Source organism: Gallus gallus, chromosome 14 (genome assembly GCF_016699485.2).
Source record: "Gallus gallus isolate bGalGal1 chromosome 14, bGalGal1.mat.broiler.GRCg7b, whole genome shotgun sequence".
Classification (NCBI taxonomy): domain Eukaryota; kingdom Metazoa; phylum Chordata; class Aves; order Galliformes; family Phasianidae; genus Gallus; species Gallus gallus.
In genome coordinates, this window is record NC_052545.1 from 8,815,279 (window position 1) to 8,828,696 (window position 13,418).

Sequence of the window (13,418 nt, forward strand, 5' to 3'; positions counted from 1 at the left end):
GCGATGTGCGTCAGCAGTGCCACCTTAGAGGTGACTCCTTGAATGCCGTTGTGAAGGGCCCCTCCTGGATCTGTTCTCGTACCTCCCAGAAGTGCAGGAGGTAGCGCCGGGCTGCGGTACGCGGCTGAGTGCATTCAGCTGCGCCTCAGCTCGAGCCCGCCTCAGCTCGCGGCCCCGCGCTGCCCGCCAGGCCGTGAGATGCCCTCTGCGCACGCGCCTGAACTTGGACAGGGCGAGACGGGCTCCCAACGTCACGTGGCCGCTGCGCACGCGCACGGCTAGCACGCACGCCCCCGGCCGCGCGCGGAGCGGCGGGAAGGTCGGCGCCACACAGGGCGCGTGCGCAGCTGTGCTGTGAGGGCGGGCGGAGCCTCGGCGGCGGGGCGGGGTCGGCCGGTGCTCGGAGCCGGCGGCGGAGCGGGGGTGCCCGTGTCCGCGGGATGCCGGGGCTGGTGGTGTTCGGGAGGCGCTGGGCCATCGGCAGCGACGACTTCGTCCTCCCGGGGGCCTTCGAGCTGTTCCTCAGGCTGCTGTGGTAAGGGCCGGGCCCCGAGGCGGCCGTCTCGCGGCGCCGCGCGCTCGGCGGCTTTCCCCACAGCGCTGCGGTAAATCACCGCGGTTTATGTAAGCGGCAGCTGAGCGCTCCGGGCCGCGCCGCTGGCCTCTCTTCTGTCGCGGAGCGGCGCGGTGCGGTTTGGGTTCTGCACGGATTGGTGCGCTTCTCCCGCCCACGTTCGGTGTCCCGCTTCCCTGCAGGTGGGTCGGCATCCTGGTGCTCTACGCCGTGCACAAGGGGCAGTTCAGCTGCCCGGGGGGAGCGCTCCTGCACAGCTACCTGTTGGTGCTGCTGGCCCTGCTGGCTGCCATCATCTGCACGCTGTCCGCCCTCGTGTACGTCAGCATGCAAGGTACGCGCTTCGGAGCGACACGGTGCTCCGCGCGTCTCGCGCAGTTGGAATTCGTTTGTGTCCTGTTACTCTGGAGTTGCCACGTGTAGAAATGTTTCGTTTTGTGCTTTAAAATGCCAGGAAAACATTGTTTTTTATTTTTTTCCTAGTGAAGCATCTCATTACCAAAGCAATCCGAAATCTGCACGTGGTCTCTAGAGCAACAGAGGAGACTCTGCAATTTCTGGTATATTGGTTCTCGCAACGCACTGTAATTAGAACAGTATTTAAATTATTTAGGTGGAAAGAAGCATGAAGAGAAACTGACAGAGCTGAGGTGTGAATGATAGTACTCAACTTGAATCTCACTGCTGGTTCTCCTACAGTTTCCACAGCAGTGGAAGGAAGTATTAGCCACGTTATGCTGGTTTTAAGCATCAAAGTGCAGGAGGTGCGAGAGATAAGTGACGACAGCACAGAGAAAAGAGCCTTCCTTGTTAATTGTGAAAATGAAATTACAAGGCCATTATAAAGTGGAGTAATCCTGAGGCTGAATTTCCAGTGAAATTAATAGTGAAATGTTCTGGATTGTGGTTATAGTGTGTGGGGTTTGGTAGCAGTGGTTCTTGCACCAACACTTGGAAGTCATTGTTTCCAGAAACCACTTTTCATCTGATTGCGCCCATGTAAGCAACCGTGCTGCTGCAGGATGGTGTACAAAATGGGAGTGGGAATAATTGGCTGTTGGGTCTGGGACACTTCTGCCAGCTTTGTTACTGGAGGTGAACTGCAGCTTTGCAGCTGGAGAATAGTTTCAAAAGTCACTTTCATTCTGCAGTGTTTTAAACCTTTACAAGTTACACTGCCTACACATGAGTACGCACACCCTGCCTGTGTTATCTTGCCATCAGCAAACTGGTTTAAGGAGCAGAGCTGGCCAAAAATTAATTCTTTTTTTATTGCCTAAGAGTGCTACAAGGAAAAGGTTATTATTAGCTAACAATACAGAAAATAGTCTAAGAAACATTTGGTCTACAAGTGGTCCCATATTCATATTCTTATTATGTGAATGTATTTATTTTTTAGTGACTGAAATGAGGGATTGCCTTATTGCAAGTGGCTCACCAAAGGAGTATCTCAGATTTCAGTATTCAGCCAAATAAAAGCTCTGTAGAGTCATAATAGAAGCTGGCACTGGCAGTTACATGGTAATGTCCACAAGCCAGCGCTCTGGCATGCATCTTTGGCTCTGGTGGGAACAGCAGTGCTGCCTCACCTTCACTGCAGAACAGTCTCTGACCAGAGGGTGATTTTTAAGTATTATTGAAGTAGATGGTAAGAATCCTGTAAACCAGCTGTTGTTTTTATTTTCTCAGCTTCGTTGATAGCTTTCCCTTACTTTGAAATCGTTTATATTTTCAGTTAGGGTTCTTATTTTCTACAGAGCTCAGAAAGTTCATATATTTATTTGTGTAGAATTTTACGTACCTGAGATATGTTCATAAGCCATTCTTGTTTTAAATTCTCTTTATTTCAGGAACAATTTCTAATCCAGGCCCAAGAAAATCACTTCCCAAGTTACTTTATACTCGCCTACTTCTCTACTTGCCTGAATTTATCTGGGCCGTTGTAGGAGCTGTGTGGGTGTCAGACAGCAGCGTGCGCTGTGAGAGCACTGTAATAAATGTCATCCTTGGGACAGTTATTGCAAGGTAAAGGTGTCCCACCCTCCACCACACGCACACAGGTCTGGGCTTGATATGAGACAGAACGTAATGCTTACCTTTGCCCTGCATGTGTTCAGCAAATACATTTCCAGCAGATGAAAGTTTTGCTATTGCTTATAAATTATTTTGTTTCTTTTAGAAGGGTTTTCTTTGTGTAGGCTTGATAACAAAACGTACACCATTATGACAGTAATGGATGATGTTTTATGGTGTTTCGTGCCTTACTTTGCTTACTATCTTTCAAGACCTGCAGCTCTGTTCTCTCACACGTGTGTCAGAAATGCCTGGTTTCAGCCTGCTTCCTTCTGTTTTGCAGCTGGGTTATCATTGTCTTTACCATCATCGGAGTGCTGATTGTCTTTGATCCACTCGGGGGGAAAAAGACATTTTACCTCACTGATGGTTTAGATCGGAACTTGGAAAGCAGCCAGTCGGGGCAGCTGCTATACAACGTGAAGAACACTGCTACCAGAGTCTGGGAAAAAAGAATCAGGTTGATGTGCTGTTGTATTGTGCAGGACGATGACCATCGAGTGGCTTTTACAAGTATAGCAGAGCTCTTCCGTGCCTACTTCTCAGTAAGATGAAAAGCTTTCTTGTTTTTTTTTCTTGACTAACCCTGAGTTTCCAGATGTTGCAAAATGTGTAACTGTGTTCAGCTGGAGGTCCCTGCTTGAAATCAGGTTCTGAATATGTTAGCTTGAAACTTAAGTATGAGTCTTGTAACAAAACATTCAGTGCATGCAAACAATAGGGAGAAGAAGGTGGTTAGGTGCTGGTGCAGCCATCTCTGATCCGCATTGTGTCTGAGGTGAATGTGATTAGATAAGCTGGAAAAAGTATGCTGCCATGTGTGTATTCTTAGGAGATAGCTCTGATGTGGTGAGTTGTGGGATAGCTTTCAGAGCTCCTTCATTTCTTTGTACAGGACACAGATCTGGTGCCAAGTGACATAGCAGCTGGTTTGATTCTGCTCCATCAAGAGCAAGATAAAATGGAAAGCTGCCCAAAAGAGCCAGAAGAAGTCCTCTGTCACTCCCCATCGTCTCTTGTGGTAAGACAGGGCTGTCATAGCATCTGGTGCAGCTACTCTAGGAGGTGGTGACAGAGCAAATTGAAACGTAGTTCTTCATGCAGATATTTGGGTTTTGTTTGTTTTTACAAAATTAAGCACTACAGTAAAAAAGTTGCTGTTTGAATTGTTAATAAGTACAGTGAAAATGAAAATACTGTTATGAGTTTGCAGTCAAGGTTTTTCAAGGGTACCTAATTTATGTCCTTATGGTATTTAACTGGAAAAGAGGTGTTAGCCATCTCTGCTCTTTGAACATAGCAGTTCTCAACGTGTATTCACTGATACCAGGAGTGCTTATGTTACATGAAATTAATCAGTGAGGGGAATTAAGCACAAAAAAGAATAATTTCGGATAGTTGGTCGTTTCTGAAGAGTTGTTAGAGAAAATGAACAGAGAGGAGAATGTATTTAGTACTGTTTACAAAGAACTGAAAAGCTAATCTTCAAGCACTGTCTATCTAAACTATGTTTGGTACATGTATCCAAACAAAATAAGATGAAAAACAGTCATTTTTTACATACTTAGAGGTGATGGGTTACAGTCTTCCAATTGATTTCTCTGTGCTAGAACACCTTTGTAAATAGTTCTGTCTTCTTTTGGCCTGTGTTACACAAAAGTGTGTATGTTCACTTCAAATTACTTTTATCGAATTCCTTTTGAATCTGGGCAGTGTGGAGTCATTCTTAAAATAGCCCTGTCAGGGATATCTGCTACGGGCTCTTTAGCCATTCCTTTGAGCTTATTGGTGTATAAGTATTGGAAGAATATAATTTAATGTCAGATTTCCAAGAATCTTGAGTTCTGTAGCTACGGAAACACTGTTTTCCTGGAATATGAGTGGCTGCCTTTATTTTCTTTTAGATCCAGAGGTTTTCTGTTTAGATAGTGCCTTAATTTTCAGTAGTTTGTGTTTGGGCTTTATTCTGGGGTTGCCTAACACACCTTTCTTCCTCTCCCTCATTCCTCTTCTTTCTCCGTGTCCTTGCAGGCTGATGATTTGGATATTGAACTGGAGAACGCTGCTCACTATATGCTGTTTGCTGCAGCTGCCTATGGCTGGCCCTACTACATATACACCAACCCATTCACTGCGCTCTGTAAGCTCAATGGTGACTGGTAGGTTGAATCGAGAGCTTAAATACACACAGCTTCCTCTTAATTCACTCTTGTTTGCAGAAATGAACTGTCTTCAACAGCACTATTTTTGTGTCATTAAATTATATTATTCATAGCCATAGATAAGCTTGACTTCCATAAATTCAGTGGAGGCAGAATGGCAGCATGTCTTCACACTCAGAAACAGGTCAGCCTTTGTTTCTTAAGAATGGTTTGTGATTGAGATAAAACTCAGTTAGCAAAATGACAAAGAAATTGGAGCTGATTGGAGTTAAACCAAAGAATTGGAATTAAGTAATGTTTTAAAATGAGGCTTTTATAGAGCTCCCTTTTGGGCAAATATGTGGAAATAAGTGTATCAGGTTTTTTCCTGCTCTGAAGAGGAACTGGGATAAGTTACCTATACCTCCAGCATCCATTTCATTCAGTTTACCTTCCTTACTCCAAGTCTGTCACAGTCAGTGGCCTCTGAGATTTGTGGCTGTAACTACAATTTTCTTAATAATTAATGTTAAATTGTTTAACCTTCTGAAATATAAATGACTTGGAAATCACACAATACAATGCATAAAACATTAGATAAGTCTGTTGTAGTTAATTTGGTTTAAATTTACTTTTTGATTGTTTCTATTTTTTGTCATTGGAGTTTAGTCTTAATTCTTTTCTTACTGACTTGTTTGCAGTGGTGATAGTCCTGTAGCAGTGGTGTCTTGCCAGTTCTGTAACTGGAAATGTGGCATTCTGCTCAGGCAAAAGCAGCTTTGTGGGCAGGGATAGCATTTTGTACAGACTAATAGTAGTACTGGGGGGAGGAGATGTGGGGAATTAGATGAGCTTTGATTCCCAGCAGAAATCATTCTGCACATGTAGTTGAGTTTGATTCCTGAAAGGAAACCTAAAAAATTTCAATATGAAAGCTCTTCTCTTCTGTGTTTGTTAGTTGCAGAAGTAGACCAGAAGATTCTGATATAACTGGAAGTGATCGTCGTAACTTTCACTTTGGATCCATCCTAAGAATAACAGGGCTGCAGTACAGAGACTTCATTCATATCAGCTTTCACAACAAGGTAAGCAATCTGGACAGGCATTGAGCAAGAAAGCCTTAGTGATAGGGAAACTGTTGGATTACAGCTTGCACTGTGATTGAGCACCTGGGGAAGGGCTGTGGCTGCCCAGGGAGCACAGGGGATTGTTTGCACCTGTGCTCCCCAGGTGACCAGAAGGGGAGGACCCAGGGTGGAGCCCTCCCCCTCCTCCTCCCCGTATCAGATAGGGGCTGGGCACTAAAGGGAAGGGCATCTCTTGGACTTAGGCTGCTTCCTGGAAGGAGTGCTGCATAGCCAGAGATACCCTTCACCAGCTGGGTGAGTTTAGCTCCTCTTTTTGTATATGGCAGTCAGCCTACCTGTGCGTACTTTACCTGGTATCGCCAGGAGCATGCCAGAAACAGGTTTGCTGCTTTGTAAGGAGAATTGTGATTGAGTCGGTGAAAGCAGAGGGTGAAGTTTATAGTTTGCCTTCAGCATTTATAAAATGAAAAATATAAACACAAGTGAAAACAGGCCCTGAAACATTTTTCAGTTCCGATTTTTTTTTTTCCCCATTCTTAAGGAACAGCCACACAGTCACTGACAAAGATCTCAGCACTGCTATAAGGGCACTTATTGTAAGTTAATAGTTCAGCTTCTGTCCGCAGTACGAGAAATTCAGGAGATGAGCACAAGTGCTTACATTTCTGAGAAGCTGATGTCTTCACTTGAATACATTTTTTTCCTCTGCAGATCTATGAGATTCCGTTTTTTGTTGCTTTGGATCACAAAAAAGAAGCTATTGTGGTTGCAGTGAGAGGAACGTTGTCTTTTGAGGTATTGTCCATCTCGTGTGTGTAATTGTTTATAAATGTTGGTGAACACCCGATATCTAGAGGAAATGGTGTTACACTGGTGCATTTAAAAACAGCTTTCTTGTGGGTATGAGTCCCTTCAGGCTCATAAGCTATAAGTCCTTCTGTCTTTGGATGGGCATTATTCCCTTTGCTTCTGGAATAGAGTGTAGGGGGAAGGTAGTGGTAATTCTTTGGTACTGCATCTGAAAGTGTATTTGTAACGTGTTTGCAGCTTGGAAATGGTTGCTGAAATCATAATTATGATTGCTGTGTGTGTTTGTTTGGGTGGTGTTTTATGGTCAGCTGTATTTGGCTGCTTACAGACTTGGTGATTGTCCCTGTGAGAATGTGAATCACAGAAAAAATAAGGTTGGAAAAGACCTCTAAGATCATTTAGTCCAACTGTCCACCTACACCAATATTGCCCACTAAGCTGCATCCCTATGTACCACATCCACCCTTTTCTTAAACATCTCCAGGGACTGAGTCCACCACTTCCCTGGGCAGGCTGTGCCCATGTCTGACTGCTCTTTCTGAGAAGAATTCTTCTTAATATCCAATATCTGATAAGTAGTAGAGCACGAGCCATAAAACCCTGCAGAGAGGTCTCATTAAAGCTGTCTTGTTTGCAGGACATTCTCACTGATCTGTCAGCAGACTGTGAAGACCTGACACTGGAAGATGTTCTAGAGAATGGCTTTGTGCATAAGGTGTGTGCAGTCTGTGGCTGTTTAGAATTCATCTCATGCAATAAGAAAACTAGCTTAATTCTTGGGATCCTTTAGTTAAACTGGATGAGTATTCTTATATAGATTACACAAATGATCTCAGTGGCTTGGTTGTTGCATCACATACATCCTGGCAGTTTGTACACCTGTTGTCTGACTTCATGTCCTTACTAAATATTAGGAAAGCTTTTTAACCATTATGTACGAGACCACTTGGTTATGGTATGCTCTGTGTCAGGAGCATGCTGAAAGAGGAGGTTGGTTTTCAAGAAAAGGGTTGTTCTGCGTTGGTGTTGATTTTAAGAACTCATCTGTTGTGCTTCAGATTAGATGATACCTTTGTCTTCTAACTTACATTATTGTCTTGCAGGGAATAACTCAGGCTGCAAATTATATCTATCAAAAGCTAATAAATGATGGAATTTTAAACCAAGCTTTCACAATTGCTCCAGTAAGTCACCTTCCAAATGATTTGGTTTGTCAGAAAAGTTGTGCATCTTCTTCTGTGTTTCAGTCTTCTCTTTCTGTCTGTAGGAATACAAACTTGTGATAGTTGGTCACAGTTTGGGTGGTGGAACAGCTTCTGTATTGGCAATCATGCTCAGGAACTCCTTCCCAACATTAAAATGTTACGCCTTTTCTCCTCCAGGAGGACTTCTAAGGTAAGTATGAGACTTCTGTTACTTGATTCAATAAGTTTAAAAAAAAAAAAAAAAAGCCACTTGATGACAGTTGACAAATATGATGGCTGCTCTGAAAGTAATGCCTCCAATTTTACTATGTTGGCCCTCCCAATGTGATAAATGGGAGTTGGTGGGATGGCAGCAGAGGTTGAGCCTTCCCACCAACATCCCATTCCATGTTGTTGCTGTGTGACAGACGGCAGCAGAGGGGCACTCTGACACAATGGCATCTGACATGGAAGTGTGGATGAAGCAGAGGGGTGTCACTGAATTCTGCCCTGTGGAAAAAGTGGCACCCATGGACATTCATCAACGCTTGCTGAATGTTTATGGAGACCAAGCAGTGGATGCAGCACAGTGAGGCACTGGTGGTGCATTTCAGTGGTGACAGTGGGTCACCTCCACTGGTGTGGTCTTTTATGAGCGCAACATGCAGGCTGTTGTTTGTCACTGGTGAAAACGCACAGCTAATGGTGGTTCAAAATGTTGAAAAATAGCATTTGGTATCTGCGAGTTTGCTCTCTGAAATAGTGTTACGTGCTCTTTGTGTTTGCTGTAGTTTCCATGGAAGTAAATAGGAGGTGTTACTTTTGGAGCACCCTACATATGCTAAATAATTTTGCTTGTCTGTAGTAAGTTTGTTTATACATTCTCTGGTAGAATTGGACTTGCTCCACCTTGAGTTACAGTTGGGTTCCTTAGGGAATGTGTAAATGTGTCAGAAATAAATAGCTCACCTGACCAGGCTGCCTCAGCCTGAGAGACAGCTACACGGTGAGAAGCAGCATGGCTCTGTCCCCTGGAGGCCTGCTGCAGAACTGACTGCAAGAGCTGCAGTTGTTCCTGCTACATAGCTGTATTATTACTGAATGGTAATGATCACAGTAGAACTGAATCGTGTATCTAAAGCTTATCTTTTCTTTAAGCAAAACACTTGCAGAGTACTCTAAACGCTTCATTGTTTCGATCATTCTTGGAAAGGACCTCGTTGCAAGGTGAGATGGAAATGTTTTAATTTTTTTTTAAATTTATTTATAAGTTAGATTTCATAAAATAGGAGGCTCTTCTGAGTTCTGTATGTGTTCGAACAGGTTAAGCATGCCCAACATGGAGGACTTAAAGAGAAGAATAGTGAGAATTGTGGCAAACTGCAACAGGCCTAAGGTAACTAAATGCTGTTTGTGGTTAGAACTAAGTGGAATTGTTAGCTGAGTTAAGCCCTGACTTTAATGCATTGACTTGTGGGGTATGGTGTTTTTGCTTTTAATGATGGGAGCTGCATGGATTTTTGGAACACAGTGGTTTTAATGACATGTGGTAGCCTCTTACCTAGGAAGCTGTCTTGTGGGTAGTCGAGATTCAACAAGGCCTGGCAGAAAATAGTGTACAATGTTCAAGACCTGAACTGATTTGTTTGCTAGTAGTGCTGTTAAAGGAAACTGTTTAAAAAAAAAAAAAGATGAAAAAATGAATGGATTTACTTTCGTTAGTAACCATTTTGTATCAAGAAGTAAATTAGTGGTTTTGTTTAAATTTTTCCCTTCAGGTTTAACTTGGAAAGTAAATATTTCGCCTTTACGGTGCTCATTGCTTACCTCTTCTCCTTAGTGTTGTTAGAAACACAGTTTTGAGGAGTGGTTTAAAGATTGTAAGCAGCTATCTCTTATTACCTGCAGTTAAATCTGTGGTCCCCCCAAGATTTCACTGTAGTCCCTGAAATAGGAGTTATGCAGAGAGCCTGGATGACATCATAGAATCACTCAGGTTGGAAAAGACCTTAAAAATCATCGAGTCCAACCATGACCTACCCATACTACCCCAACAACCCTCTGCTAAATCATGTCCCTGAGCACCACATCCAAACAGTTTTTAAACACATCCAGGGATGGTGACTCAACCACCTCCCTGGGGAAAATCGTAGATGACAGCAGACAGAAGTTGTAGGTACAAGAAAGTTAAATCTGCACAGTATAATCCACAGAACAATTCACTTGGATAAAATATTAATGTTTTCCTTAGCGTTCCTATTGGATTGGGTTCAGTATTGGTGAAATAATGTGCTGCTGTTGGGAAAATTCAGTAAGGAGATATTATCAAACAAAACTTTTGACAAGTGTGTATAGGGCACTTTTAATCTGTTATTTGTAGTTTAAGGTGAAGTGTGTGCAAAGCACGCAACTAGAATAAGTCACTTGAAAAGATGGCGTGCCTCAGTTCAGCCGTTTTTCTGTCTGAATTCAGTACCAGATTTTGTTGCGTGGCTGTTGGTATGAGGTATTTGGAGGAGATCCAGATAACTTCCCAACTGAGCTGGATGGTAGGAACGACGATGCCCTGACACAGCCCCTTCTAGCTGAGGAAAGCTTAATGGTTCATCGGTCACCTTCATACAATGCCCTTGATGGAGAACCACACTTGAATTCACCACCGCAGTACCCTCGTCTGTATCTTCCTGGAAAGATTATCCATATTGTAGAAGAATGCAGCTCTAGGAGGTAAGTAGAATCACGAATACCACTACCCTGTCTTTCTAAAATCTACTTCAAGCTGCTTCTCGCTTTCAGAGTATGTTCCCAGTTCTGCTTCTCGTCTCCATCTCCAATGCACTGATTACTACAAATTGTCCGGTTTTTGTGGTGTGTTTTCTTTTTTTTTTTTCCCTTTCCTTCTTCTGCACCTCCCTTTCTTTCTGCTTCTCTCTGTTTGTGTCTGTGTGTCTGTGCTGGTATGTAGATGCTAGGTTTAGCTCTGGCATGTTGCAGTTCCTCCACAGCACTACAGATGCTGCTGTCTTACATCCTGGTAGTGGTGAAGCTGACAGCATGGCCGTCTAGGTGCTGCCTACAGTACTTTCGCAGCTGAGCTGGACTGGCCCATTTGCACTAGTAACCTGCTTGCTGTTCAGCCTCTAGATTCCTGCCCCTTGCTTGCTACAAGCTTGAAGTGCTGGAGGGGTGTGGAGTTTGGTTGTGTTGAGGGGAAGAGTAATGTGTTGGTGTCTTGTTTTGTGGGGTTTTTGGTGGTGTTTTGTTTGCTTGTTTTTTAATACAAGGCTACCTGTAACACCCCTCAAGGTAGACAAATATATTACGCCATCCCTTGTTTCATTCAGAAATAGAGATAAGAGCATCTGTAAAGCACAGGATCATCTACGGAGAGGAAATAAGATCTCTGATTTACAACAGACAGTGAAAGAAAGATGGAAAGAAATGGAGAAAAGAATTCTCTTTTTTCCCTCCCGTTCAGTGGATCAATAAGTATTTTCTTTAAGCTTGACATTGTCTTTAACCTTCAAAGATTTGAATGCTGGTTTTAGAAATTAGATACTTCAGCACTTGAGACCCTGAAGGTTTTCTCGATGGTTGCTATTCTACTGTACTTTATTGAGTTCACTTTTCTCCATTTACTCCAAAGCACAGCAGTTAATGTTTTGTTCTCCTTAATTAGACTACCGCAGAAAACCCTCCATTCCATCACATACTGTTCTGTAAAATAAAAATCCTAAATGTGGTACACACAGCATTATATCTACTGTCCAGCCTGCTACTGCTAGCACTGCGATGTTACCCTCACATGAATGTGCGTTGTTTGTCCTCCCCCTTTGCTCACGCAACGTCCCCTGCTTTGTGAGTGGGATTATGGTGCCTTTGTGGTGAAAGAAGCTGTATAGTTCTGCATAGATCTGCCTTGGTGGGCTTTCAGTGGCAGCGTTTCCATCTGCTTGCTGAGGGGCAGCAGGATAGCACCTCGGAAGCCACCTTCCCTACTTCCCCAACTACGGTGGCTCCATGTTGTATGGAGTCTTTGTGTTTGTGTTTTTTAGGTTGTGCTCTTCAGACATTAAATACTCTGCAAACTGGTCAAATGAAACAGTCTTCAGCAGCATTTTAATAAGTCCCAAGATGATAACAGACCACATGCCTGACGTTGTGCTCAACGCTCTCAACAGTTTGTCTCGAGAACATAGATCTTGTATTTCTTGTCAAACAAAATAATTTAACAGAATGCGGTATGTAGTAGCTCAGAAGAGAGAAGTGCTTTAAACAAAAATGCAAAATGCAGCTTTGAGGTATTCAGGACACATTCCACTTTCATGGAGTGGATTTTAGTACTTTTCTCATCTTGTGTGTAACAAACAAGAGGTTTTGGTGCCCTTGTCTCTGCAGTGATCTCAAGCAACATTATGATGGGTGAAGCACATATTCTGCATTGATGCTGAAGCTTGAGCTTTTCCAAAAGTGGAACAGTATACAAGTGCTAGCCAAGCTGCTGCAAGCAGTCACCAGAGACCTGAGCCTTCAACTGAACACTTGACTGAGGTGAGGGTGTGAGGCCAGCTTGTTAGCACAGAGCCCTGTCAGGCAGGTTAAAAAAAAAATCCAGTTCTGCTTCCAAGTCACTTTGTTCCACTGCTCGGAGGTGTCTGCACCCTGCTGCTATGGAGCACGGGTTGCCTGCTAAAGGTGCTTTAATGAAAGCAGTGCGGCAGTGCGTGAGTTGGCTGCAGCTGAGTGGCAGGAGGAGGTGAGTGAGGGACTGTCTGTGGTCAGGGACAGCCTGGCATGTGGGGGTGTGTGAAGGCAGGCCCTACCACTGTGTTGGTTGTCTGTTTTGTTTTTAATCAGGCAGTTCTGGTTGCACTGTTTCATCTCTTAAGGGGGTGTGCAGCATACCTCGTGGAGGTGGTGGGAGTTGTTTAAGTGCTGCTTGGGTTTACATGTGCAATATTCTTAATCTACCTGGCTTTTGTTTTTGTTGACCCATGGGACTACTTTTTATTAATTTTAAACTGAACTAATACTTTAATGAGGAAAAACAATTGTTTATGCTTCACCTTCACCATGGTAGTCAGTAGCTCTAATGAAAACAGCAATTTGTAATTCTGCAAAATATATATATATTTGTACAGTGAAACTGGTTTTAAAAGAGTGTGGCTTGTTTCTAGTGTGTAAATACTTGAACATTTTGTTTAAGTCAAGAGCATTTCTTTCTTACTAAAAGAAATTCCAAGAAATAAGTAACCATATGACATGGTTGAGAACAGCCGTGTGATGTTCTTGCTGTGATACTTAATGTGGAAGAAAAAATAAAACATGCTCTAAAGAACTTGTTTCCTTATCTTCAAGTCTTCTGGGCATGAGACAAAAAGTAATGGTTGATAGCTGGTTGTGCAGTGATCTGAGTTCCCCTTCTGGGGCAGGGCTGCTGCTTCCTTGCTGAGCTGGAGCACCCGCAGGCACAAAGGTACGTGACTACAGGTAAATGTAAATGGCTGAACTCAGAGCGTTAACCACTCACTGGAGTGGAGCCACCCTT

General features: G+C 43.5%; 1 protein-coding gene across 3 annotated transcripts; it reads left to right on the forward strand.

Annotated features, from left to right (window-relative positions):
• The first annotated feature begins 380 nt into the window (after positions 1-380).
• Positions 381-13,208, forward strand: DAGLB (diacylglycerol lipase beta). 3 transcript variants are annotated; one of them, XM_040647396.2, is made up of 16 exons: positions 381-535; positions 757-908; positions 2,425-2,599; positions 2,931-3,192; positions 3,543-3,668; positions 4,679-4,806; positions 5,747-5,873; positions 6,588-6,671; positions 7,324-7,401; positions 7,790-7,870; positions 7,954-8,081; positions 9,029-9,097; positions 9,194-9,266; positions 10,344-10,597; positions 11,926-12,111; positions 12,269-13,208. In XM_040647396.2, the coding sequence occupies exons 1-15, from the start codon at positions 441-443 to the stop codon at positions 12,095-12,097; spliced, it is 2,004 nt and encodes a 667-aa protein (XP_040503330.1). In that variant the 5' UTR covers positions 381-440; the 3' UTR covers positions 12,098-12,111; positions 12,269-13,208. The 3 variants fall into 3 exon arrangements, with proteins under 3 accessions (XP_040503330.1, NP_001025814.3, XP_040503331.1); NM_001030643.3 differs by having other exon boundaries at positions 11,926-13,208; XM_040647397.2 differs by lacking the exon at positions 757-908 and having other exon boundaries at positions 11,926-13,208.
• The last annotated feature ends 210 nt before the right edge of the window (positions 13,209-13,418 follow it).

Coding starts and splice junctions, on each gene's coding strand:
- DAGLB (NM_001030643.3), top strand. CDS start 441: ATGCCGGGGCTGGTGGTGTTCGGGAGGCGCTGGGCCATCGGCAGCGAC. Junction 9,267..10,343: donor CAAACTGCAACAGGCCTAAG/GTAACTAAATGC, acceptor GTCTGAATTCAG/TACCAGATTTTGTTGCGTGG. Junction 10,598..11,925: donor GAAGAATGCAGCTCTAGGAG/GTAAGTAGAATC, acceptor TGTGTTTTTTAG/GTTGTGCTCTTCAGACATTA.